This window comes from Anguilla anguilla, chromosome 8, assembly GCF_013347855.1.
Source record: "Anguilla anguilla isolate fAngAng1 chromosome 8, fAngAng1.pri, whole genome shotgun sequence".
Classification (NCBI taxonomy): domain Eukaryota; kingdom Metazoa; phylum Chordata; class Actinopteri; order Anguilliformes; family Anguillidae; genus Anguilla; species Anguilla anguilla.
The window spans coordinates 11,984,468-12,011,719 of NC_049208.1; the positions used below are offsets into that span (position 1 = coordinate 11,984,468).

A 27,252-nucleotide genomic window follows, 5' to 3' on the forward strand; every position below is an offset into this window, starting at 1 on the left:
GTTCTGCGTTATTTTGGCAAATGAAATGCACACCAGGTTTATAGCTGAGGTTCACATTTTTTCTGAAGTTCTGCTCGTCTTCATTCAGTGCAGAATTAGAGTGTCACGTTTTGTTACTTGGGCCACTATTTTGCAGAGGCAGTGTAAAGACATTAGTCTTGTGTTTACTGCCAGTTTGCCGATAGCTAGCCAGCGCCTCACTTCGGACCTGAAAGCTAAATCCAATTGTGTCCACTGGTTGGGGAGCGTTCAGTGTGTAAAACTGTATCGACAAGTTGCCCTTGATCAAGGCGTCTGATTTGCCAATAATTGGCTTGAGACGTGCTGTCTGAAACAAGAAGTGCTTTTTAAACTGGGTGTAAAAAAAAGAAAGAAAAGAAAAGAACATTTAAAAAGCCAATGGCTGGAGTCAGAGCGCTCTGCTCCATATGGAGGGGATGTTTTCAAATTTCTCACCCACTCCCCTCCCAAATACGAAACAAAAGAACGCAGTCAATGGCAGAAGACGTGCTAATTGCCCGAAGTCCAGGTAATGCCCCCTGTCCCTCTGTGACTGGGGGGGGGGGGGGCTGCCTCCCGTGGGAGAGGTTCTTATCTGCTGGGGTCGGCCGGGTTAATTACCTGTATAATGGAAACCGTGCGCACCTCGGCTCGCTGTCCTCTGATTCGCCGTTCAAACGGAGGTTAAGACTTTCTCCCAGCAGCCCCTGATCTGTCACGTCCCAGCACAGAGCTGCAGTTACAATACTGGACTCTGGCTTTGAGGGCTGTCTGGTCGAAAATTGTGTTTCTGTCATTCAAATGTCAAAATCGGGGCAGTCACAGAATATTCAAACGTATGAGTAGTTTGCAATTTGTGGATCTAAAGCATTTCCCTGGCCGTTGCTAGAATACAGCCCCTGTCCAATGAAAGCACCCAGCGGTGACTCTGAGGAGCACAATTCTGGTGTCTTTACCTCCAGTGGATACCCATAGAAAGGCTACACAATGGGGCCTCAGAAAGTGTCTGGACAGAGGTGGGGGTGAGGGGCGGGGGTGTCCCGGGGGGGGTCTGAGCAGAAAGGCCTCGGTGACAGGGGGTGCATGATTAAGGGTCCCCCCCTCCCTCTGCGCCACAGAGCCAGGGAACAGTGGCCCCCATTCAAAGGAGACCCCTGGAAAGAGGGAAGTGGATGGGACATAATGAGGCATTGGGGGGAGGCCTTAGCACTACCCCACCCAGCCCCCCATTCCCAAAACCCCCTAAGGTGAGGTCCCTGTGGTGGAAAGGCCCCGATTCCACCTACCCCCCCCCCTTGCCCCTCCCCCATATCAGGTCCCACCCAAGGAGGAACATTTGTGGAATGATCATAATTTCCTTTTACGGACACTGAAAGGGAAAAGTGACAGTGGGGGGGCAGGTTTGGGCCATTATGCAGCAGGCTGAGGGAAAGTTCATTATTGTGTCTCAGGAAGGTGTAGGAGTTTGAGTGGCTTAGTTCTGCCTTTTTCTTATACAAAGGTCCATCCATCCTAGTCAGGGTCACAGGGGGTGCTGGAGCCTATCCCAGCATGCAGTGGGCCAGAGGCAGGAATACAGCATGGACAGGTCGCCAGGCCATCGCAGGGCACACACAGCATTCACTCACACTCTTATACCTTATTCACCTAACCTGCACGTCTTTGGACTGTGGGAGGAAACCGGAGCACCTGGAGGAAACCCACGTAAACGCGGGGAGAGCGTACAAACTCCACATTAGCGTCTTCGCTAAGGCCTGCCTGTTGTGCCTGAATGACGGTGTTGCCGCTTTGTGGTGTGAATGGGGCTCAGTGGTTTGCGCCGCTTACCAGCTCTGTCCTCCTGCAGGTGAGCCCCAGCTCGGCGGTCTGCTTCGGTTACCTGGAAGCAGGTGCTAGGTTTCAGCTTCACTGTGCTGAGAGCGTGAGAGTAAAGTAACTGCTAAGCCATAAAGAATTAAAGAGGGGCAGTAAAAAAAAAAATTAAAAATTCAAGACGATATTTCATCATCATGTCTTATACTCACTCTCTCTGTCTCCAGCTTCCTTTCCAACTCTCACTCTCCCAGTGACCGAAGCAGCATATTGAGAGCGTGCAGCGTATAAAATATAAAACAGCTATGACACATCGCTCAGCATGCGAACAAGATCTCCGATTCTCCTCTCTCTGTCTCCCAGCCTGTCTCTCATCCCATCACTGAAGCTCTCGTATCTAAATTCGCTGATATCCCCTCCCCTCTCCGGTGGGTGGTGACAGTGCCACCCTTATTTTCCCCCATCATCGGGACGACACCTGGGCGGCTGATTAGGTAGGCAGGTCTCTCTCAGTCCAAAGGGGGGTCCTGCACAAGCATCTCAATCCCAGATTCCCCTTTGTTACCCACGTTTACCCTCTGGATGGTCATAATATTGATCTGAATTAGACGATCGCAGTGGAGAGGCAGCTGTTAGGGGACGTTGGCTATCCGTTGAGGACACGGCTGATAATCGTGACTTGTCATTAAGTCTAAAAATCACGAGAATACACACTGTAGCCTAATAGAGAGGGCGTTTTGAGTGCTGAAAATGCGCTTCAGATGTTTGCATAAGTCACGTGGATCAATACAATACAACCCTCAGAAGACACAAAGTAAAAAATAGACTGAAGAAATAAGAATTCTGGCATGGATGGATTTGCCATCTCTCCCTCTCTCTCCCTTCCTCCCTCCCTCTCTCTTTCTCTCTCTCTCTCTCTTTGTAAACAACAGTGCCCACTGCAGGACAGTGGTCACGGTTGTCTTTTTCAGGAGGGGGGGGGGGAGTGGGGGATTGAAAGGCCTCTGTTCTGTCCCAGGCCCCCGGGGGCGTGGAAGATTGCTTTCCTGGCCCCCAGGGACATGCTGCTGCCCCCGTGCCCGAGAACAGGAGGGGTGCGGTCACCCCCTCCCCGTCCTCTCCTGACTCCCCCCCTCAGTGGGAGCTGCTCCAAGAGGCCCCAGCCAACCTGATTAAAGTCCCCAAAGTTTACTCTGAGCAGGCGGCTGCACTCCTTTTCTCCCTGTCTTCTCAGGCTAAAAGGCAATTCCTCCCGGTAGTTCTCTTTCCCCGAGGTGGCAAACGTCCCACCGTCCAGTAACACTCATGCCCATTGGCTGAAGAGTAGTATGCAAACAGGAGATAGGAGGAAAAGAGGAGAGGAAAGGAGGAGAAAAGTAGGGGACCAAGGGGCTGAAAATAAACAGAAGAGGTGTTATTTGGATATTTTTAGTTCCGTTGTAGATCTCTCTCTCTTGCCGTCCTCTTTCTCCGTCTCTCTATCTACACAAACATTTAGCGCTTTTTATATATGTTAACAAAAAAACAAACACTGTTTTAGTTCCCTGTCGCACAGGGCGCGTTCTACATAGCTAAGCAGTGTGTGTGTATATGAAGAGGAGTGTGTCAGAAGCGGGGGGGGGTATCTGGGGGCCGGGGTTGGGGGAGAGGCAGAGGAGATGATGACAGTGTCTCTCTCTCCCGGCGCATGTCAGAAGTGAAGAAGCCTGCAGGTAAAACTCTGAGCCTCTCCCCGGGCTGGGGGAGTGAGAGAGATAGAGGGGGGCGGGCTGTGATTGGGAATAGCAGCACACAGTCAAACAAACAAAAACGGGGGTGGGGGGGATAAAAGCCATATGGGTTTTTTCAGCTGGGACACTGAATGGAAAACCACCACGCACGGGCACACGCACACACACACACACCCACACACCGTTAGCCCATCCCGCTCCGAGAATCTCTCAGAAACTACTAGTGAAAGTTTACTGTTTAAGCTCACATTTCACTGGTTTTGAGTAGCTACCTCGTCATGCTAAACTATAGAACCAGGTTTCCCTGCCACTCAGTACCTGGGTAGAGTCCTTTTGAACTTGTTGTTTGCGTCAATAAACAATGGGATGTATCCACACTATGGACCACACTATCATATTTCTTGTTAGTGAGAGGTTGTGCACCCCAGAAAAATCAATCAGCATGCCTGAAAACTTTTTTAGGATAGTATTGGCATTCGCAGTGGGTTTCTGTAAGAGAAGCGAAGCAAGGCATTTCCCTGTGGGTACCTTGCTAAGCTAAGCTAAGCTAACGCTGGTCTGACTCCTAGTGAAGGGCCGACCCGCCTTGTTCTCTGGAAGAAACTTCACCAGAAAGAGATTTTTCGAAATTGTAAAGATATGATCATTTTTGGTTTATTAGTTTCTGTCTCCTGTCTGGCATTATTTGCATTATTACTGCAGAGTAATAAAACAGTTCAAACACAGCATGTTTGTAATTCATAGTTTGTGCACAGCAGCAATTCAGTCCCCTTGGAGAAACTGGGTTGGGGGGGGGGGGGTTAGTTTGGTTTGCAAGCAGTGGCTTAATAGGATAAGATAAGATTTTCCCTCATATACAGTTTAATATCACTTTTCTTACAGCCGGAAGATGACCTGCCCCCCTCCTCCCTATCCCACAGAAAGGCGAGATTGGCCCTGGAGATAGGGCTGTGATTGGTGGCCCCTGAGAGCTAATCAGAAGCTTAATCTTGGCGCGGTCCTCCTGCAGCGAGGCGGCTTTGGCCCTTTGACCCCCCCTCCACCCCCCACCCCCCACCTCACCACCGCCGCACAGCGAGAGCCGGGAAAAGTTGTTTTCTCTCTGTGTGAACTTTTCTTAGGGGGCAAACGCTTCGCTGTGATTTCTGTCTCTTCTTTTTTTTTTCCCCTCCCTCTTCCTCTTTGTTCCTTTTTTTTTTTTTTTAATCCGTGCCCGGTGGGGAAATGTCGACGCCTCCTCCTCCGGCACGGCCGCCGCGCGCGCCACAACACGACGCTCTCCGCCCCCTGTGTGATTGCGCCTTCCCCTGACCTTCGACCTTTCCCGTCTCGCTTAATTTCAGCGCCGCGAAGCTGGCTAAAGGCTAGCTCGCCATGCCGATGGTATTACCAGTCGGGAGTTACGCAGAACAGATACTGGAATATTGGGGGCCGTCTTGCTTGGAAATGGCTGGGCTAGGTTCTGTCTAACATGGTCAGAGTGTTTGTTGTTCCGGTACTTCACTTTGCTTTTCAATGATCAGTCTTGTAAGCCAACAGACTGAACCGATTGTAGCAAATGTATAAGTGCAGATCGTGTATGGGGCTCGTGCTGCTTTGCATTTCTGCGTATCGTGAATATTTTTTACATTAAAGTTGTTTTTTTTGCTGCTGAAGTGATTGATGATGCCAGTAATGAGGGTAGCCAGGATGCTGTGGAGTCTGGCTAAATGACCGTGCAGAGAGGAGATCAGCAGCAGGTCTCTGTGCTGTTGGCTGTGGGTGGAGCCTGGAGGCAGGACGTTCCGCAGGCTTGGAGCCCTCGTGCCCGGCCCAGCGGCGGGCTGAGGTTACCGGGCTGAGGGTCACAGCCGGATTAGCATCCGGAGAGATGTTTCTCGCTGGCACCTTGGCCCGTGTGGTGGAGCCGTCCTGATCCGCAGCGGTTCCCCACCGGTCGAGCGAAAGACCTCGCGCGGTCAGAGTGACCTCTCTGGGTTTCTTCCTCCGTGGTCCGACATGAGCTTTTCACGACTTTCGCATACTTTCAGAATTCTCAAAGATGGTTGTGATATTATCAAGACGTTAAGGTGACATGTTGATGGTTCTGTTTATATAAAAGTAGATATTTTTGCCAGATGTTGGCTGTGAACCCACCTCTGATTTGGTTTTTACTGCCATTTCAGTTGTCTGTGTACTGTGGCTACCAGGGCTGGAGCTGAGAAAATTTTTTGATCGTTCGATGCAGGGAAGTGCCCGTGATGTTTGACGAGGGTTCTTCAGTTTGTGAATTGAATTTCGCCTCATTTACTGAATTGACCAAATGAAAATTAATTTGAGCCCTGAGCTGTGGAGGTTACAGCCCTGACAGTGCCTTTTGTGTGATGGTTTGTTTATCTGCGTAATCTGTTTCAGGGTCTGTGCCTTGTCTTGTGTTTGTTTCATGTTGCGTGAGAGGCGCACTGTAGAGGCGTGTCGCACTGTAGCACGGTGCTCCCTCAACCCCCCCCAAACGCCCGCGTGTCACACAGAGTAACCGCGCAGACATTATAAAAGGTGCTTTCTTCGCGGGAAGGTCGCGGGGGGCGGTGGTTTGGGGAGGGGGGGGGTAGCCCTGCTTGCTCTGCCTCTGGCACACACACTTTAATTATTCACCGCCCCGTCTCTCAGGTAAGGCCTGCCCCAGTCCCAGGACCCTGTGTCTGCATTCATTAAAACGGGAACGTGTTTATGTTATTGGAGCCTCTGTGCACCCCTGCACCCCACCCCACCGCCCACGACCCAGAGACAACCACAGAGAGTCTGCCTGCAGTTCCTTTTATCCCTCCCCCCCCGCAAAGTGTAGCTCTTGTGACGGGGGGTGGGAGAGGTAAAGTTTTCGAGCGATAATAAATTCAGACGAAGTCATAAATGCTAAGTTTAGCTGGCTAGCGGGACCTCGGGAGACCGTGCCTTTTAAAGAGCGAGTCCTTTAAGCATAGGGGCCTGTGGGTCCAGGATAACAAACGGCATGTTTGAAGTGCTCCTCGGAGAGCGAGCGCACATTCCCCCACTTTACTGCTGTGGACTCTGTGTGCTTAATTAAGGCAGATAGATATGTATTTTTAACCCGCTAGCCGGCAGTGTCTCTAGCTACGAGCTGTCTAATATGGAATTGTGTCATTAAGTGACCCGCTCTTATGAATATTTATGCTATTTATATTGTAAATATAATTAGCAGTGTATGTGGTGGTAAGGTAATGAGTTGCACTCAGAACAAAAAACATTATACATATATATATATATGTGTGTGTGTTATATATTTTTTATATATAGTGTATATACAGTATTATGTCAGTAGAGTTTATATGTGTGTAAGTCATCTGGTTAACAATTAGCCTTTTTTTGTGAACATTTGCCTTGGAAATGTTTATCCTCTGCCTTGTACACGTTTAGAGAAACCCTTTCCCCTGCTTACAATTTTGGATGGACTCTCGGGTTGTGCTTACTGCAAGGTACTTATTCTATCTAAATAGTGTAAACATTGTAGGAGAGCACATTTTAAATGGTGAAAAATAGATTCTTTGGAGAGATTTCACGCTTGTTGCGTGCCCGGGCTGTAGCACTTGTTCCTGATACGGTCTCGCTCTCTGTGGCCTGGTATTGATTTTTCCCTGTCTGAGAGCCAGCTGCAGCTAGGAGCCGCACTGAGCCGGGTGCGATTAGCTGTAGTGTTTACCCAGAGAGGGAGGGTTCTGGTCAGTGAATGTTAAAATTTGTGTCTGTAAAATCTGTGCGTGTCAACACGTGCATCTGTCTGTGTACGTGTGTGTAGCGATGACATTGTTGATGATCTCTCTCTTTCTCGCTCTCTGTCTCTCTCTCTCTTTCTCTCTCGCTTTCTCTCTCTCTGTCTCTCTCGCCCTCCCTCCCTTCCTCTCTCTTTCTGTCTCTCACTATCTCTCTCTGTCTCTCTCTGTCTTTCTCTCTATCGCTCGCTCTCTGTCTCTCTCTCTGTCTCTCCCTCTCTCCCTGTATTTTCACTGCCGTTGTGTGTGAATATGAGGACACAGAAATCACAGTGGTGATTTGGGGAATTATAATTGCGTCACATTTGATGCAGAATCCCACTCTGCCCGCAGGATATTTGGTTTCTTGTCATACACCCAGGAATTGCTCCAAATAAATAATAATAACAATTTTTTTGTTGTTGTTGTCTCTCTTTCTGTCATTTTTCATTCCGCCCTCCCCTCCTCCGTACTTCCTGCTTTTTTTTCTTTCCTTCCTTCTCCCCTCCTCTCGTTCCCTCTCTCTCTCCGTCCAGTGTTCGTCTTGGCCAGCAAGCTGCAGCAGCACATCTTCTCTGTGCACGGCCAGGAGGATAAGATCTACGACTGCTCCCAGTGCCCGCAGAAGTTCTTCTTCCAGACCGAGCTGCAGGTGTGTGCCAGCTGTGCGCGAAACAGGAAGTGCAAAAACAATGGGAGCGCTTTCTCACCACAAAATGGCCGATGCCACCTCTTTTGTCCAAACGGATATACGCATTCCGTTTAGAATATATTTTGCTAAATGTGCGGTTTACTGAAATCAGTTAACAAAATGTCAATGCGTGGTAAAGAAAAAAAATGTTTTAATTTGAAGGAATGTGTTTTTTTTGTTGTTGTTGTTTTTAAGTACATCACAAAATATTTCAAACAGTCTTGCCAACTGCCCTTAGGATAAAGGACTAAATATCAGTATGTGGTTTAAAAGGAAAATACCAAAAATATATGTTTTTATATATATTTTTTATATATATATTATTTTGAAAAGATACAGCATATATTACAAAACATTGACCATATCCGTGGATGTGAATGTATGTACTTAATGTACAGTGATTGCATTATGCAACAGTATGCAAATGCAATAGCATGTGAAAGTGGACAGCACATTTTGATGTGAATTTAGAGTAGTTTTTAACTCGCTGGCAAAACTTTGATGTCTAATATAATTATAGTTGTATTGATTTTCTTGGTTGCTCTGGCAGATTGAGCGTTGTGCTCGAGGCGGGGTTTTATCTTCGTATCTCTTCTCTGAATATAATGGAGGAGGTGCTGCGGAGGAAATCACATTTGCTGTAGAGTAGCTCGGTTTAAAAAACGTTGAGCTGCTGTAAAGAGGCCCCAGTCTTGCGCTACAAGCCCTAGGTGAGGGATCTCAAACCGCAGTCCTCCAGGACCACTGTGTCCGCCGGTTTTCTGTGCGTTTTGGCTGTTTGGCCCTTTGCTCGGCGCTAGAGAGAGTCCACGCGCTTTGTTTCCAAGGCCTGATTTGGCTGCAGACTGAAAATGAATCGCAGGAAAGCCTGAAGCTGCTGCTGCTGCTGCCCTCCAGGGCTGGAGTTTGACGTCCGTGGCTTGGAGCAAGCACCGTTGAGCTTTTTTCAGAATTGGCTTCGCTCTCGAGCAGACTTGGGGTTGATCCCATGCGTGGGTGCCCTTCTTTGATATCCTGCACGTTGTGCGCATGCTCTGATCCGACAGAACTTTGCCCCGTAATTAACAGACATTTGCATTTACTACAACAACAACTACAACAACAATGTCACTGGGAAATGCGCTCCTAGCTAAACGCGTAGCGGTTCCGCCAGACTGTGCCAGTCTGAACGACGGCGTTTGATTGCGGGTGGGAAAGCAGTGCGGGCACGCTTGCTGTGTTTGCCCAGCGCCGCCTGATCCGTGTGCCCGCCCCCCCACATGTGCCTTGGTGCTGTGTGTGTGTGTGTGGCACTCAACTGAAAAACGTTTTGCCAAGCAGGAACCTCGTAGGTCAGCCCCTCCTTGAAGCTAAAATTCCGCTGCCTAACGGGCATGTCGCGGGTCAGCGGCGCTGCCATGGAAACCTCATCGGCTCACGGGCACCGCGGGGGGCCCGGCACGCCACCCCGAAATGGAAACGTCACGACCTAACGGGCACCTCGTGGGTCCAATCAGCAAACAGAATATCAGTGAGGGTTGAGTTTCAGTGCACAGGAACCGCAAAGCCATCAGCAGATTCACAGCGTTGTTCATTTGTGTGCAGTGAGAGTACAGACTACGCTTCCGACTCCAGGTCTTGAAGTAACTGGTGCCGTAAATGAAACTAATCTCACATGCATCAGCAGGCAGGAATAAGGTGGATGGCCATTGATGACAATACTGTTCATTAAATTAGCATTTTACCCACCTAAAGAATGCCCTCATATTCTCCAGAATCCAAGTTCCATCCTTTCAATTTCTGGGTTTTTTTTATACAGAGCTACTTAAATATACTGTACTATATTCTGTATTAATTTAAAGTCTTTGTACTGTTGATGCTAGTGACTAGTAATCATTATAGAGCACACATGCACATGCATGCATGCAGGCAGGCACATACAGAGAGACAGAGATGGACTCACGCGCACACACACACACACGCACACACACACACACACACACTCCTGAGGTAGTTTCTGTACTTTGTCATGTTTAAGGTGAACTTTTTCCTGACAGAGAATGATGTGCGCTCGCCCCCCAGGTGCTGTAGAATCCGAGCTCATATTTATTTTTGAAGAGGCAGAGACGGGAGGAAGCGTGAAAGATCACTGACCTCTTTCACGCCAGGCAGTGCTGAGCTGCGAGAGGTGCAGGCCCGTGCTGCAGGGAACGGAGTCATGGCGTTCCGCCGCCGAGCTGTGATTGGCTGCCTTTAGCGTGGGCACACACGCCTAGAACCCTGCATTACCTGCGTGGTTCCATTCTCTACCTGATTTTGCTTGCAGCCCTGGTGCTATTGTTAGTGATCCCAACCCTACTGCAATAATGTTTCATACCCATTAAAGACTGTATTATTATTATTATTATTATTATTATTTTTATTATTATTATTATTAGGCCTCTCACATTGACAGCTGTCCCTTCTGTTTAAGTTCTTCCTGCCTCTGTTGGCTGAGATGGCACATTCACAAAGGAGATTTGTGTCCTTGAAACAAATTAGGTCCATCTACTGTCCTCTTCTTTTCTCTCTCATCCTTCCCTCGCTTTTAGTTCTTTCTTTTCTCCTTTCTTCCCTCTCACCTCCTCTGTTCACATGAAGCGGTATGAGGGTAGGGCACGGGCTGCCTCTCTTAGTTACATTTTGTTTGTGTTCTTTGGTATTGGGGGGGCGGGGGGGAGGGGGGGGGGCGAAAGATGGGCCTCCAACAGTGGCGAGGCGTGGGCTGGCCAGGTGAAGGTGGGGGGGAGAGGTGATTTTGTTCCGTATTGATCCCCCCCCCCCCCCGCCCACCCCGCCGAAGTTGTGGACTGGGGGAAGATTCAGACAGGGCCTACGGCTTCCTCTCTGAACCCCTCCCAGCGTGGAGGCTGCTGTCCGTTCGATTGGGGCAAGGCTGACTCCGGGAGGTCTCCCACCTAATCAGCCCTCCCAGGACCCCCCTCACCCCCCTCTCTCACCCCCCTCCGCCCCCCCCAGGTGCCTGTCAATCCGGTTTCGGCATGAAGCGTTCTCACATGTTGCTCCCGCGTCTCTCCGGAGAAGCTCCGGACAGAGAGAGCACTGTATTTTATTACAGCCTGTCAGAGGAGCTACTGTAAATGTTTCAGCAACTGGGGCAGAGTCTCTCCCAGCCTGCCGCCACAGCCTCTCTTTCTTTCACCTCTCTGACCTGCTGGAGGAGAGACGGAGCATTTCTTATGATCCCAAATGTTACCCCCCCCTCCACCTCAACTTCCACTCTCTGCCCCCACCCCCACCCCCCCCCCCCCCCCCCCTCATATTTCAGGATTTTGTTCATCTGCTTGTCTTGTTTTGGCACAGACAAATCAGATACATCACTGTTTAAATATTTATTGTGACAGACTGTAAAATTTTTACTTATTTATTTATTTTTTGGCTGCTGTTCTCTCTTTGCTGGGCAGTGTGTTAAAAGTGCAACTTTATATAGTACTGGGCTCTCTCACTGTGTGTGAGTGTGACTATGAGTGTGTGTATGTTGCTGTATCTTATTGTGTGTGACAGAGGGTGTTTTTATTGTGTGTAAGTAGGTGTGTGTGTCTGTGTGTGTGAGAGAAAAAGAGTATACGTGTGCATGTGTGTGTTTGCGGGCATTCATGTTAAGTTTGAGCTTCTGAACATCCTATGTCGGAAGGAGCAGCCTGTTAAGGCGTTTCTTAAGCATTCTGGTAAAATACAGAAGGTGTTTTTCAGGGTAGTGTGTGTGCGCCCCAGCTTCCTGCAGGCATAGCTGTGCTCAGCGCTAAGCTCCACTTCATTTCCCATTGGCCCGTGCGTGAGGAGAGAGCGGGCGAAGTCGACTCGAGCCATCACCGGAGTCCTGAACCACATCGTTCCCGTCCGCGCCCGGCCGAGATGAGGCGTGAGCTGTCATCCGACCGGAAAGCCCCCGACTTCCCCCGCCCCCCCCCTCCCCGAAACCCGTGTTCCTGCAGAGAGGGGTGCAGCCTGTCGTGTTCTGTAAGCGCAGCGAACTGCGAAACTATCCGTCACGCCGGCCCGCCCTTCGTACGCACGCGCGTGCCATTCGAAGGCTGCACCTTCCAGGACAAAAGAAAGGCTGCATCCACACGCGTCTGACAGGCAACAGTGAACAGCGTGTACGAGAGCAGCAGCCCGTAGAACAGCGTGTACGAGAGCAGCAGCCCGTAGAACAGTGTGTATGAGAGCAGCAACCCGTAGAACAGCGTGTATGAGAGCAGCCGCCCGTAGAACAGCGTGTGTGAGAGCAGCCGCCCGTAGAACAGTGTGTGCGAGAGCAGCAGCCCGTAGAACAGTGTGTGCGAGAGCAGCCGCCCGTAGAACAGCGTGTGCGAGAGCAGCCGCCCGTAGAACAGTGTGTATGAGAGCAGCAGCCCGTAGAACAGCGTGTGCGAGAGCAGCCGCCCGTAGAACAGCGTGTATGAGAGCAGCCGCCCGTAGATCAGCGTGTATGAGAGCAGCCACCCGTAGAACAGTGTGTATGAGAGCAGCCACCCATAGAACAGCGTGTATGAGAGCAGCAGCCCGTAGAACAGCGTGTGCGAGAGCAGCCACCCGTAGAACAGCGTGTGCGAGAGCAGCAGCCCGTAGAACAGCGTGTGCGAGAGCAGCAGCCCGTAGAACAGCGTGTATGAGAGCAGCCGACCGTAGAACAGCGTGTGTGAGAGCAGCCTCCCGTAGAACAGCATGTACGAGAGCAGCCGCCCGTAGATCAGCGTGTATGAGAGCAGCCGCCCGTAGAACAGAGTGTATGAGAGCAGCAGCCCATAGAACAGCATGTATGAGAGCAGCCGCCCATAGAACAGCGTGTGTGAGAGCAGCCGCCCGTAGAACAGTGTGTATGAGAGCAGCAGCCCGTAGAACAGTGTGTATGAGAGCAGCAGCCCGTAGAACAGTGTGTATGAGAGCAGCTGCCCGTAGAACAGCGTGTACAAAGGCAGACAGACGTGATGTGTACTGCCCATCCATATATTCATTTTTCTCTTTCTCTCTCTCCCTTCCCCCTCTCTCCTCTGTCTCACTCTCTGTCCCTTTGTCTTTCCCTCTCTCACTCCCTGTCTTCCCCCCTCTCTCTCACTTTCTCTCTCTCCTTCCCTCTGTCTTTCCCTCTCTCTCACTCACCCACTTTCCCTCTCTCTCTCTCTGTCTCTCTCTCTCTCTTTCTCCTGACGTTTCGTTACTTTAGGCCATGTTATTAGTATTCAAAGCCTGGCACCCCTGGGTCTAAGCAGCTGGAACTCTCTCAGTGCAACTTGCCAGCGAAATACATTAAACAACATTAAATTAACCGCCAGTTGCATCCTCGTTGCAAGACGGGGTAAATCATTTCTGCAGTGATTTTTTTTTTCCTCCCTCTGTTCATTTTGTGCTGTGAACAAGTCAGGGGTGTATTAATTGACAGAGGAGTGTCTGAAAGAGGGGGAGGGAGTCGAAGGGAGACCGAACTGATCTGACCTCTCATTAACGTAGATAACCGCAGGCAACCGGACTTAATTGGGGTCTTTGAGTAAAGGATCTTTAGGCGAAAGACTACATAGACGGCAGCCATACCACTCTGGATCCTGTTCATGTTAACCAGCTGAAGCTAAGCAGGGCTGGGCTCGATCCAGAAGTATTTGCATGGGAGACCCTTAGGGAAATCTAAGTGGCTTCTGGTAGTGGTGTTAATGAGTCAACAGGGGGCACTCTTCCATCTAGACTGAATAAAATACAATGTCCCAAGCCTCCCAACACAAGGATGGGGGACATTGCTATAGAAGGTGCTGTCCTTCAGATGAGATGTTGAACTGAGGGGCATTAAATCTGACACACTGTGGTTCTTAAAGGTCCAAGCCACTTTGTAGAGTAGCTTTGAACATCTGGCAACCTAATCATCCTCCAGCATCCGATTGGGCTACGCAATCCCTTGAATTCCCTGCCCACTTTGGGTCCCTAGTCTGTAAATGTGAATGAGTACTGAGTTCTCAGTTGGTCTGCCTGGTTGAAAATAGGTAAATAAACCTCATACTTTTAGGCCATTTTAATAAATGCACATTGATAATGATTTTTAGCTCCTTACATCACTATGTTTATGTGTGACAAATTTCTATATACTGGTCTAGTTCATCCTGTTTGGTGACAAAGTCACAAGTTTGCAGTAGACAGTTAGACTAATTTGCCTCTGTATATATGCATGGGTGTGTGTGCCTGTGTGTGAATGCGTATGGGTTTGCATACTTGTGAGATGAGAGATGACAAATACTCCCACAAGCCTTTGAGAGCACTTTGTTTTCCTGTCTCGTTTCTTAGTTTATATTGTCAAGCGCAGGGCTATATGTGTTCACGGTTTGCATATTAAACCCAGACAAGCAAAAGAAAGTACAAGCTCGACTACCAATTCATTTTTTTTAAATGCTTAATCGTTTTAATTTTGTGAAGTTTGCATTACCTTGATAAAGCATGTTAGGAACATTTGATGTGAAATGCATTACTTGTGTCATTTCCCTAAGCAAAGCACATACTGGAAAGATATTTAATGTGCGTTTGATGCGATTTAATGTGATTGTTAATTACTGCGGTCTTTTGGGTATTCATTCTGCCTGATTCTTACGAGGAATGAATTTCACATGAGAGACTAAAGCAATTCATGTGCCTAATACGGCAAAATTATTATTATATTTTGTCTTGTTTTTGTATTATGGGAAAACTCCCGAACTACTCTCGTGTAGGAATTCTCGACGAATTTCGAATATTAATTTGCCCGGCGCTGCACATCTTGCAGGGAGCTATCTGACGAGTTAATCGGGGGCGATGTGTTTTTAATTCGCGGTGAATTCACCGGCGTTAATATTGCAGAATGTTGCCGAGCGGTGTTTTCAGTTCCCTGTCTCGTCCCTGACTGTGATTTTCTAAAGGTCATAAGATCTTCTGTGCAAACACGTCTGTCTCGGCCTGAATCCACGAGGAGTGAAGTCTGTCATTTACTCTGTGGCACTCACCTCCAGCAACCGGGGGGAACAGTCTACATTTCATGTAGTTTCCGATGTAGCCGTTTCATTTACGTTTCATAATGGTTCGCTGATAGGATCACTGCACAAAAACGTTATGCTACATTGTCAACAGTCATGACATTATTCACTAACTGTATTGTATTCCCAATGTTTTATATAAATGTTGTTCTGCTGCAAATTATGTAAAATCATCTATTAAATCTGAAGTCCATAAAATAACAAAAATCTAATGAAGGAATGATGGTCACATGTATACGATCACTTGTATTCTTGCAGGTTGCTTTTCAAAATAGAAGTCAACCTATTAAAATTACTTTTTCAACAGTGGCATTTAATCCCAGCCTTCATTTGGCATTGATAGTGTCCACTTTATGGTCTCCTCCTGATTGGGCAGGTGTTTTTTTTTCTTTGGGGGGAGGGGGGGTGGGTGGGCGATAATTTGGCTGTTGCCCACCCCGTTGCTAGCGTTCCTAATGAGCCCTTTAATAGGGCTGCAGAAAGCTCATTTTCCTCCCCCAAACAGTAGGGTCCCAGAATCAAGCCTCCCTGGTACCCACTGGCCTATCTGCTTAGACAGGGTAATGGTTCTCATTTGGAGTTACTAAAATAATGCCTGTTAAAAGGGCTTTTTGTGTTGCGGTTTTATTTTTTTTAAATCATACGGACTGTATTTCTGAGAGCGGTTTATGTGTCAGTGTGAATAAAGGGTGAGCCCAAACCTGAGGCTGTTATAATGAGAGAGTGCGTGAGCTGATCCCACTCTCTCCCTGTGGGAGGGATGATGCTGGCTTTCTTGCGTCAGTTATGAGCTTGGTTTTGTGTCATAAGCGGACAGGTACATAACCAAACTTTACAACGTTTACTTGGGTTGGTGCATTTTACAGTCGTAGTGATGGCTACTTCCTGGTAAGTAGTGTCTAGAGAGGTGCTGGGTGATGGAAATGGATTGAATGAATGGAGTGAGTGAGTGAGCGAGCGAGCGAGCGAGTGAGTGAGTGGTGGAGCAAGAGAGTGAAGTGGTGAATGATGAGGAAATTGAGGGAGAGTGAATGAGTGAAGTGGTGGTGAGTGTGTTAGTGAGTGAACTGGATGTGAGGATGGAATGAAGGAATGTTTGTGTCCTTGGTAAATGTTGAGACTACTGAAAGTTACTGAGTTATTAAAGTGCATATAAAGTATTTGTCTTTAAAAAACAAAATATGTAGTTGAGATGCATCATTGAAATAGCCGAGAGCTAAGAGCACATTATAAACAGAAAAATATAATCATCTAAAATCCAGATCCAGTTTTCTGACTTGTTAGCGATCTCACTGCAGGGCGTTCTGAGGAGGCGTAGCCGCAGTTTAACATTTTATTTAATAAATCGTTAATCGTGTCGGAGGCGGGTGTTCAAAGCGGCTGTCTTCTCTCTTTTAAAAGACGCCCCAGTGGAAAGCAATGGGTGAGTTTACTTTGACTTGGCTCCGTTTGATCAGGAAAGTGTGGAATCTGGCAGCGAGTGGGCCGCAGACGGTCGCCATTTCGTTCCTTATCTGTTTCCATCGTTGTTTACATCGTCCCCTTTCTCCTTGGGCAAGGAAGAACAACCCATGTTTATTTTAAATCACAAGTGAAGCTATATGAAAACTTTACTTTGATTGTAAAGTTCATGCTGATTGCATGGACCAAGACCTAGTGTTCCAAGGCAGTGGGGGGAAAGCAAGTTGTTTTTCCTTTTCCTTTTTCCTTTTAAACATCCCTGCTGGACATTCCGGTTTAAACCAGCCTAAGCTAGTCAAGCTGGTTTAAGATGTGTTTTCAGTACTTCTAACTGGTTCTAGCTGGTTGAGTAGCTGTTCACCAGCTGACTAGCCTATAGTCAGTTAATCCACCAGTTTGGCCACCAGTTTACTCTACCAGCTTAGCTGGCTTTAACCAACCACAGACCAGCAATGGCCAGCTAAGACCTCAGCAGAGCATCCCAGAAAGATCACCGCCCAATCATGTGAGGTTTTTTCCACCTGTGATAATATTTATGTATGCAGGCGCAAATAAGTAAGAGGTCAAAGATAAAATTGATATGGTAAAGGGGGAAGTATTGAGAGATGGGAAAGATGAGAAAAAGAAAAGAATGAGGTAAAGAGACAGAAATGATAGAAGGTAAAGCTGGATGGCCCCTGAGTATGCAGGAGGATATCTTTACCTGTCCATGATGGGGCCTGCTCCTGAGTATGCAGGAGGATATCTTTACCTGTCCATGATGGGGCCTGCTCCTGAGTATGCAGGAGGATATCTTTACCTGTCCATGATGGGGCCTGCTCCTGAGTATGCAGGAGGATATCTTTACCTGTCCATGATGGGGCCTGCTCCTGAGTATGCAGGAGGATACCTTTACCTGTCCATGATGGCGGCTGCTCCTGAGTATGCAGGAGGATATCTTTACCTGTCCATGATGGGGCCTGCTCCTGAGTATGCAGGAGGATATCTTTACCTGTCCATGATGAGGCCTGCTCCTGAGTATGCAGGAGGATATCTTTACCTGTCCATGATGAGGCCTGCTCCTGAGTATGCAGGAGGATATCTTTACCTGTCCATGATGGGGCCTGCTCCTGAGTATGCAGGAGGATATCTTTACCTGTCCATGATGGGGCCTGCTCCTGAGTATGCAGGAGGATATCTTTACCTGTCCATGATGGGGCCTGCTCCTGAGTATGCAGGAGTATATCTTTACCTGTCCATGATGGGGGCTGCTCCTGAGTATGCAGGAGGATATCTTTACCTGTCCATGATGGGGGCTGCTCGCACCGAGCGCTCATGCCAAAGGACAGAACATCCACTTTACCAGAGCGCTACCAGAGCCCGTCTGATAGCCACCACTTCTAGCGCAAGCGAGCCGCTGTGTCAGCTGAGATCTGACAGAGGACCACGCAACAGCTGCGCCTGTTCGTCATTTTCAGACGCTCCTGAATCCTTTTTTTTTTTTTTCTGGGAATCGGCTGAATTGTCTAAGGCGATCAAAGTACGTTAGCGGATAGGAAAGAAGGGTTTTCCCTCGAATATGGAGGCCGTGCTCTTTTGAACGCTGGATAAACCCTGGGTTGCGGAAGTGAGTTCATGGACGACATTGTGCTTTGAGTGCACCCCGAACGCCCTCTCTGCAAACTTCTTCCCCCGCATGTCAGACAGAACTGCATATCTGACCAGAAGCTCCCAGGACTCCACCTTTTTCATTTTTCTCCTGAGGGCAGTAAAAAGCAGCAGAGAATGAAAAACAGCTGCCAAACTTGGGCATATATATATATTTTTTTCCCTCCGGTGTCCCTTGGTTTGCACTCATCAGAAACATGTGGGAGAAAGACCCCCCCCTCCCCTCCCCTCCCCGACACAGGGTGTCCACAATTCCCAAGGGGGTCCACCTCAAAAAAAAAAAAGGAAGTGCGCAGGTTTCCAAGGAGACCAGTCTTCGCCAGCGCACGCCAGCGGCCTGGTGCATGGCTACGGAACGGCAGCTGCTTCTCCTCCCCGAAGCTGAGCTGGGCCCATCCCATCCCCCGTTCCCTCTTTCCCCTTGGCCTTTGTCCAAATCAGGAAGGAATTACGCCCCCGGCTGGCCTGGGCCGGTCCCGGAGTTCTCGTTTAGAAAATGACTTTGGGCTGAGTCAGGCAGGCGTTGCTTCAGACCCGTCTGTCTGTGTAACAAAAAAAAAAGAAACTTTAAGTACAGGGAAAAGACTTCTGCTGCTCTGCACTCGGCCTGGTCACACACGACACCACAGACATGACACCCCGCCCCTGCCCCGGTCTCTTCTCCCATCTCTACCTTCTGGTTCATGTGTGATGCCGCAGGCCGAGAGCATGATGGGAAAAAAAGCTCTTTCTGGTCACTCCACCCCGCTGCTCAGCAGAGAGAATTCATTCTTGCGACGTAAGACCTGTAACAATGAAAACTAATGTGCTTTATCCACAGCCTCTCCGCTTCCGTTCAGCGAATTAATAATGCACCGTAAATGTTGGTGTATAGGTGTCACCCCGTTTTTTGACCTATGAGGATGCATAGAAAATGTGCATGTATGCCAGATGTTACGGTACCTACCGCAGTGAGAGGAAATGGGTAAACCACTCCATTTTCACAAGGGAAGAAAAATCTCATTAATACTCACTTAGGCTTGTTTTATGAGAAAAATAAGGCTTGGAGAAAGTGCGTGGAAGGCTTTAGCAAGCATTTATAAACAGGCTTTGTGAGGGCTATCGACCCAGGGTGCACTTGGCACCTCTGATAAAGCCTCCGTTCCCTGCGGCTCCAATTTTAAATGTTTTTTTTCCTCTCGGACCTGGAAAACGCCACAGTTCAAACTTCCAGCTTCTGCTACTCGCGACGCACGCGCGTTCAGCGCCGCAGTAGTCACGGGGTTAAACCTACCGAGCATTTCGTCTGCGGAGACGAGACGCTGGTACCCGTGAAAAAGACAGGTGAATTTTTAATAATTAAAAATAAAAATAAAGGATTAAATAGGGTAGCCGGCGGCGGTGTTGGGACAACACCGCCGTGGCAGCAGGGCAGGGGCGCGAGCGAGGCGGATCGGAGCGCGGCGCGCCCCTCTCGTCGCGCGGCTCTGCAGACGGGCACTCCGTAATTAAGCGCTTCGAGAGGATGAGCGCTTCCTGCGCTGTTTGTAATCAAACAAGCGTCGCGCTTTTCCCCGGCATTGTGCCGCCCGTACGCCTTAATTAAAATCTTGACTGATGACTCTGAATAAATTGCGGAGCCGCCGCGGTCTCCGCGGTACGCTCCGTCGCCGTGCGCGGAATGCTGAGCGGGCCCGCCGCCGCGGCGACGGCGAGCGGCTCTGCCGACGCTCGGCCAGCTGCGGGCCGGGACTGCTGGGAAGGGTACAGAAAACCCCCGGGTCTGTGAATATTTTGGACGAGCTGAACCAGGGGACTCTTCTGTTTCAGCTGTACATAACTGCGTTATTATATACAGCTGAAAAGCAGAAATAATTTGTGCTGTATTTGCCCATATATTTTGAGATGTTGCAATGTCATAAAACACTAGTATTTACATGTCCATAAGGGAAAGCATCAGAATTTCCTTTCCATGCTTTTCCAACTGCTTAGTTACTAATGGCAAACATGTATGGAGATGTGCATTAATCTGGGGCCAAAGGTTTGTGCTGGGTTAACCCTTTGAGTGCAGAAACTATATTTAGATTCCTGAGTCATTCTTGCACGCCCGTGACTAGCACCCAGACGGATGTCTTAGCGTTTATGAATTATTCAGAATGGAGATGGGTTTTGATTGGATGAGAAGGCGTGCGTGTGTGGGGCCCGCGTCGTTAGATAGACCCTTAATCACGCTTAAAGGGGAATTTGCTTTGCGTATGCGCGGAGCTCGGCGCGCCAGTCACGTACAGAAATCGTAACACGCGACCGCACAGCAGTCACTGAATAAACGAAGATGAATACGCCCCGAGCCGTCGAACGGCGCTGGCTATTAGCGCTGTGCGGATAACGCCTTCTGCACATATATCTCTTCAAGCAACAAAATGATCTGTATCTGTATTTGTATTCATTGGGGGGGGGGGGGGGGGGGGGGGTAAGGGGGGGGTGTTTGTCCTGCACCGCTGTTTAACAGACGCATCCGTCAGTGTCAGGAAACGCATTAAAACACGCCTTGCGTCGTGCGTAGCAAATGACCGTTGCTCCGTTTCCCCTTCCTTCTTCACTGCTACTTCTAATCTCATTTCTCAAGTATCTTACAAACATCATTGATCAACTTTGAGAGGAAAAGAAATGTCTTTATACAACACGTTATCTCTGCATTTCCGAATAGGGTGTTTGGGTTTGGGAACACCCCTACTTGCTATTGTGCACATTCGATATGTTTCTATACTTACCTACAGTTTCAGATATTCATTTTCGTTCTGCGTACATTGATATATTTCTTTTTCAGATTTTGCTGACAAACAATTTTTCCAGCTAAAAGGAACAAAGATCGTTTTCTTTGCGGCTTCCTGTTCAGCTTATTGAAACTACAGTATCCCACAATGCACACAGCAATGTGAAAACCATGCATTGCAGCCTGGGGGAACGAGGCAGTCAGGAAACGACTATAACGGATCAGACTCTCAATCTTGAGTAACATTGAGTTCGATCTGGATTTTTAAAAAAGGCATATAATTAACTTTGTTTTTTTTTTTTTCGGTTGTTGATTGAACCTCACTGTCTGTTTCTCCACACTGTGTGTGGGCCACACACAACCTCCCATTACCACGCCCCGCCCCTCGGCTTGACCGAGCAGAAGGTGGGGGTTAATGCAAGCGCTGAGCCAGGGGCTCCAAGTGCCCAGCAGTCATTTAGAAGTGCTTAACGCCTCCAAACAAACACCTTCCCCGCCCGCCCAAGGTGCTCTTCCCTCGGACAGCGTGTGCCAGCTGAGGAAGAGCGCGAAGATAGAGCTGTTTGTCTGAGACCTGTTGCTTTTCACAAAGAAACGCAGAACAAATGTTTGAATCGCTGATTGGACCCGTCCGCATTTCAAACAATCGCTCGTTTGTTTTTTTTTCCACCCCACGGTTCAGTCTGGTGTTTTTGTTTGGTGTCGGATGAGGATAAATTAGAACAGAAACCTGAGGCTTGTAGAAGCCTCCTCTCTGGCATAAAGACCTGATGCGTGCTGATTGTGTGTCTGCGTTCAGTGCTCACCGGTTTCACAGGACAGATTACAGCTTGAATAATGGTCGTCCTCAGCCGGCTGGACGATCGCACTCTGTAAACCAGAGTCCATCACAGTTCCTCCTGTTTTGTGTAAGATGAGGGGGTGTGCAGCGCCGTGAGATGATCAGGGAGGGGCACGCCCATAGCGGAGGACGGAGTGGGCGGAGTCTCAGAGCCCGGGACGTGTTTTACAGGACAGATTCGTTAGAGCCACCAGATAGTCGGCTTTTGTGTTCGGGCTGTCTTCTCTGCTTCTTAAATACAACAGGGTCTGTTTGGCAAATTGAGTTTCTGGGGTGGGGTGGGGGGAACCGTAGAAAAGGAGGTGACCCCACCCCCCGCCCCCCCTTTTAATCCATCACCATGGAAGGGAGAGTGCGTGTTCGGGCGGGGCAGGATGAGGGGCTGTGTCTGTAAGCTTCGGGCGCGGGGAGTTATCTTTCCACGCACGCCGCTGCCGCGGAAGACCTGGGACGCCGTCCTTGAGCGCGTCTTCGCTGAGCTTCCGTAACGGTTTGTGGGGCGGGGTGGCGGGGGGGTGGGGGGGCGGGGGGAGGTAGCGCGCGCTACGTGTCACCCGGCCTCCCGGAGGGCTGCATTTTCCGCTCTAACAGCCGTTACGAGGCCCGCATTATATCCGCGGAGCCGCTGTCCTCTGGGGGCGGCCCCCGCGCCTCCGCGTGTCAATACGCCCCGCCATTTGAAGTGGCGCGCTTTTGGGACCGGAGGCTCGGCGGCGGCAGGAGCCGGGCGCGCCGGCGAGGAGGGCCCGTGATCATTAATAAGGCAGCCGGGCTCCCGGCCCCAAATCCAATCGTCTGCAGCGGGTACGCCTGGGGGGGCCCCGGGGGGACTGCAGCTCCCCCACCCCTCCCCCCACACGCACACACACACACACACACACACACACGCACACACGCACACACGCGCACACAGAGCCGCCCTGCTGCCTGCACCCAGACACACTTACAGGAGCTTTATTTTCCGGCGAGCCGGCGGGAGATAAAATGGAGGACTCGCAGGCTCCTCGGGCGGCCACCGCGGGGCGCCAGTTACGCGGGTAACCTCGCCGGGGTCCAGAGTCCCGCACTGGGGGGGGGCTGAACACGCGTGTACGTACAGCACAGAGACGGCTTGACCATGCGTGTACGTACAGCACAGAGACGGCTTGACCATGCGTGTACATACAGCCCAGTAACTTCTCAGCAAACACTGATACTGCTCAGTGTGGTCACAGCTTGCTTACTGCTCACCGTTTATTTTGATGAGTAAATTTTAAACTGGACTTTATTTTTCTGCGAAAGTAGTAAACTAAGGGCTATATTCAGATTTAATTAGGAACTGGTAAAAGTGACGCTTTATTATTATCAACAAATTGCGTGTATTTAAAAGTAAATGGGTAAATAAAAAGTTCTTAAACTGAATGTGGGCCAGAAGATTTTCAGCACAGTCTGCGTGAATGGTGGTTGGGAACTGGGAGGAGGTGCTGTGGGGAGGATGGGACATGGTGGGGCTGGGTAGGTTAGGCTGGGGTTGATTCTCTTGTCTTGTTGAGCAGAAAGAGGGCAGGGGGAAGGGGACAGAGGCCCATGACAGGTACCTTGGAGTCTGTGCTATTAAGAAACTCCAAGGCGCCATTTTCACTGAGTGGAGCAAGTGGGGCGTGTGGTTTGCATTAAAGAGATTAGCAGCCACTTCAAACGATGACCTGGATTCTGCCCACCAGGGGCACCAGTCACACACATCCCTCCACAGGACCTCAAACCAACTCCCACCGCACTGCCACTATCATATCTGGGTGTGTGTGTGTGTGTGCGTGTGTGCGTGCATGGGCGTGTGCGTGTGCGTGCGTGCTTATGTTACGTGTGATTCTTTGTTTATTATGGAACTGTGGTTGTCATTGCTACAGGCATGACTTGTTTACTTGCTTTGAAGTTTGAGACGTGGGGATTTGTTGATATGGGAGTTGTATTATTGTACACGCTGGTAACGATGTCAAGATACTTGTGAAGTGAATCCTAAAATGGATGAACGATTGATCCTATGTAATTTCCATTAATTTCTGTAAGCTTGTATATATGTATCTTGTATCTGTGTGTGTTTGCATATAAGAATGATCCAGATTATATTAACTTTATTTAGTGATCAGTCCTTTATTCACATATTTGAAGCATGTGTCAGACACTTGTCTCTCAAGCACACTAATTCCAAAACATTTTGTTTGTTTAAAGGGGGATTCATGTCAAACTGTTTTGTGTTTATTGTTGATTTTTTCATTGTTTCATCAGGCCAATATTCGGCGGTCTTGGTGTTCCATATTTTATCTGCACGTCTCTCTGCCCGGTGGTTCAGAATAGGCTTTTTAGACACTACAGTCACAGGTGCTTTCAGCAGGGGTTCCTAACCCCGGTAGAGATTTGAAATTAACCTCGCTGTTTCTTCTTGGTCTTATTTTTTTGCAGAACCACACTTTGAGCCAGCATAACAGCTAACATGGGGGAAGTCTTCACCTCAGATGAGAGGTCTCACAGCGGGAGGAACCATTTCTTTTTTTAAGTCGACACATAAAAAAAAAAAACAACAACAAACGCGGTCAATCTCTTACGTACTCTTTGCACGAAACTTTCACTGCGGTTGAACGTGAACCGAAACGATGTGTGGTAAGAAAAATACCTTGTATCATTTTTTTTCTTTTTCGGAAAAGACGCAAAATGTCAATGGACAAGTGTGATTTGAATGTTTCGCATCCGATTGACGTGTTGTAAATAATATAATTCACGTGTTGGTTGACTCCGTCGAGCATTTTCGACGGTCCGTTCCCAGATCCTTCTCCGAAGAACAGTCGTGTAAGGCCGCATGCGTTTGACACGTTCGGGAGGGGCCGGGGTCCGGTGTCCGAATCGGAGGGGAGGACACAAATCTAAAACCCGTTCACCGAACACGACCTGTTCAGAGTCCACGTTCAGACGGTCAAAATGGAAACGCGGATCAGTTTAACCTACTCTGCCTTTGGGCAGAAAAAAAAACTAATAATCATATATGCAATACCGGCAACACCGCCAGCGCATCTATCCGTGAAGAGTCCTGGGGCTCTAATTGTTTTTCCGGCAAAGGGAACTCTCTAGCTGGTGAAACACACCTGTTTCTTAACCGTTTTTAAGGTCTACTCTATGGACAGAACCAGGACAGTACTGGAATTGTTTTTGTTTGTTTGGTTAGATGGTTGGTTTTGTTTTCGCCTTTGTTTTTTTGTTTTGTTTTTTTCACTGGGAAATAAATCCAATTTAACTTCAGATACTGGAGTGTGCTTTTTCTTCTTGATCTTCATTTTTATTATGTACTTAAGAACGTTTTGTCTTTGACATTCTTGGATTTCATTGAAGATCTTTTGGTGGATTTTGTGGCTATCCGTTGCTCTATAAAAAAACCCATTTGACAATATTGGAGTATTACATGTCATTATTTAAGATTTTAGTATTATTTCAAGTCAAGACGCACTTTTGTATGAAAAAAAAATGTTTGACATTTTGAAATCTGTTCTTACTCAGATAACTGGACATAACTCTCTGGCAGAACTTTGGAATATCAGAGTAAAAAATAATCACTTCTAAACTAAAAGCTGTTGTATATGTTATGTACAAATATGGATGGAGTTCAGGATTTGACTGAACTCATTTTTTGTGTTGCACATGTGAGGAATATTAAATCTGTATGAGAAATAATTTTTCCCCAAGTCATCTTTGTGTTTGTGCCTTTAAGAAATATCTAACAACACCATATTGTTTGTGAGCTACATCATTTATCAGCTGTGGTGATTTATTTGTCTGTTTTCAGGAGAATTCAGAATTAAATGCCCATTTTTTTTGGTGCCGTATTGCACTTTCAAAGGTGACACAAGAAACGACACAAGACCGTGTGAAGTATAAGGAAGTGCAAGGAAAGGAGTGGTCAATGTACTTCAGTCCAATTGTTGTAAAGGGGGAATGTTGCCTATTGGTGCCCAACAGCCAGGAGAATCTCATACAAAATGAATCCTTACCCAGGTAACCGAAGGCGAACAAGGCAAACCGGAAGAATGAGGAGAGCTGGAACAAACAGAGCTGGATGTGTGTGTGCACCTCTGCATTGCACATTCAGCATTATTCAAATGACTGTTTTCTGTCTAAGATAACGAGAGAAAAGAAAAACTCATTCAATGTGGTCAAGAGGGAAACTGATGGAGACAAATATTGTTCTCAATCAATATGACTCAGTGTGTGTGTGTCTGTGTGTTTCTACTTATTATTATAAATGTGATATTTTCCAATATTCATTTGCTGTTCTGTCAGGTGGAAATCTCAGCTGCAGTTGATTTAATGTAAACACCAACACCTGGTAGTGATTTTCTATCAACTCAGGGATCTGCACACGTACACCCACCGATGTGAGTGACAAGCAAAACATGATTGATAGGCTGTTTTTAATTTCTCTTTTATATATCCTGTATTCAGGAGGGGGACAAAACAGTGAGATCAGCCTCTTTTTCAAGGGGAACCTGACCAAGAGAACAACATTCATTAATACATGTACCACAAGAAGACAAAGGAAAATATTAAAAACAACAAGAGGATGAAACGGCAAGTGACATTGAAACGCAGTCCTCTGAGGCCGGGCAGTCCTGGTCCGTGTTCCAGAACACTGGGTTCTTTCGGTTCTGGTTAATTCCCCCATGGTCAACATGAGTGACCTCCACAGGCGGTCAGTGGTGATGCAAGGAGAAGTTTGCAGATTCTACAGACCCACCAGTTATTCAGTTTTGTCCTCTTAACATCTACAGGTGTATCTTCCTTCTGTTGAAGCCAAAACACTCTAATTTGCGTCCAAGTACATCTTCTAAAAATGCGTTTAGGGTTGTGGACAAGAGTACAAGACTGTGGCATTTGTTCTTTACTGTAATATAGCGCCAAGAAAGAGGCTATAAATGCAGCAATTACTATTTAAGGAGCAGTTAAGAGGTTTGAAGAGTTTTATATTGTGTTATCAGTGGCTCACGGATTTGAACCTATACTAAAAATGTGGTTTTGTCTTTTGATTGGTTAGTAAGAGTCAGTGATTGACAGTGGTTGGTAGATCCATCTATGAGGTTTGTGAAGCCTCACTGTCTCTTCACAGCAAATATTATTGCTCCGCCCTCATTTTACACAGCCAATCTGTGTGCAGTGGAGATCCTTAAATTTGACCTGCAAAAATGCTTAAACCAAGGAGGTCTGACTACAATCCTAGAGGGTTGCGGCGTCTGCGGTTTATTGGTGCGTTGCAGTGCTTAAGTGATTCATTTACATAATTGATTAGCTGAACAGTCCATGTAACTTGTTTCTAAGGCCTGAAATCTGGCTGCTGATAGAAAGGAAACTAAAGAAGCCCGTGGACACCGTCGGCCTTCAGGACTTGTGTTCAACACCCCACGCGAAGAAAAAAAAACTTACATTCACAAAACACAGTTTGGCAAGTTTGTGAAGAATGGTAAAATGAAAGGCTATCATTCATCTGTTAAGTAAAAGTTAAGGGCAAATGTTCATTGAATTCAG

The 27,252-nt window shown here is 48.0% G+C and overlaps 1 protein-coding gene across 5 annotated transcripts in view; it reads left to right on the forward strand.

Annotated features, from left to right (window-relative positions):
* Positions 1-25,407, forward strand: part of LOC118233881 (zinc finger protein 521-like) — a 133,811-nt gene extending 108,404 nt beyond the window's left edge. For all 5 annotated transcript variants that reach the window (XM_035429945.1, XM_035429946.1, XM_035429942.1 and 2 more), the window contains exons 7-8: positions 7,825-7,940; positions 24,148-25,407. In XM_035429945.1, the coding sequence (XP_035285836.1) occupies positions 7,825-7,940; positions 24,148-24,177 (146 nt within the window). In that variant the 3' untranslated portion in view covers positions 24,178-25,407. The remainder of the gene's footprint in view (positions 1-7,824; positions 7,941-24,147) is intronic.
* Positions 25,408-27,252: the final 1,845 nt, after the last annotated feature.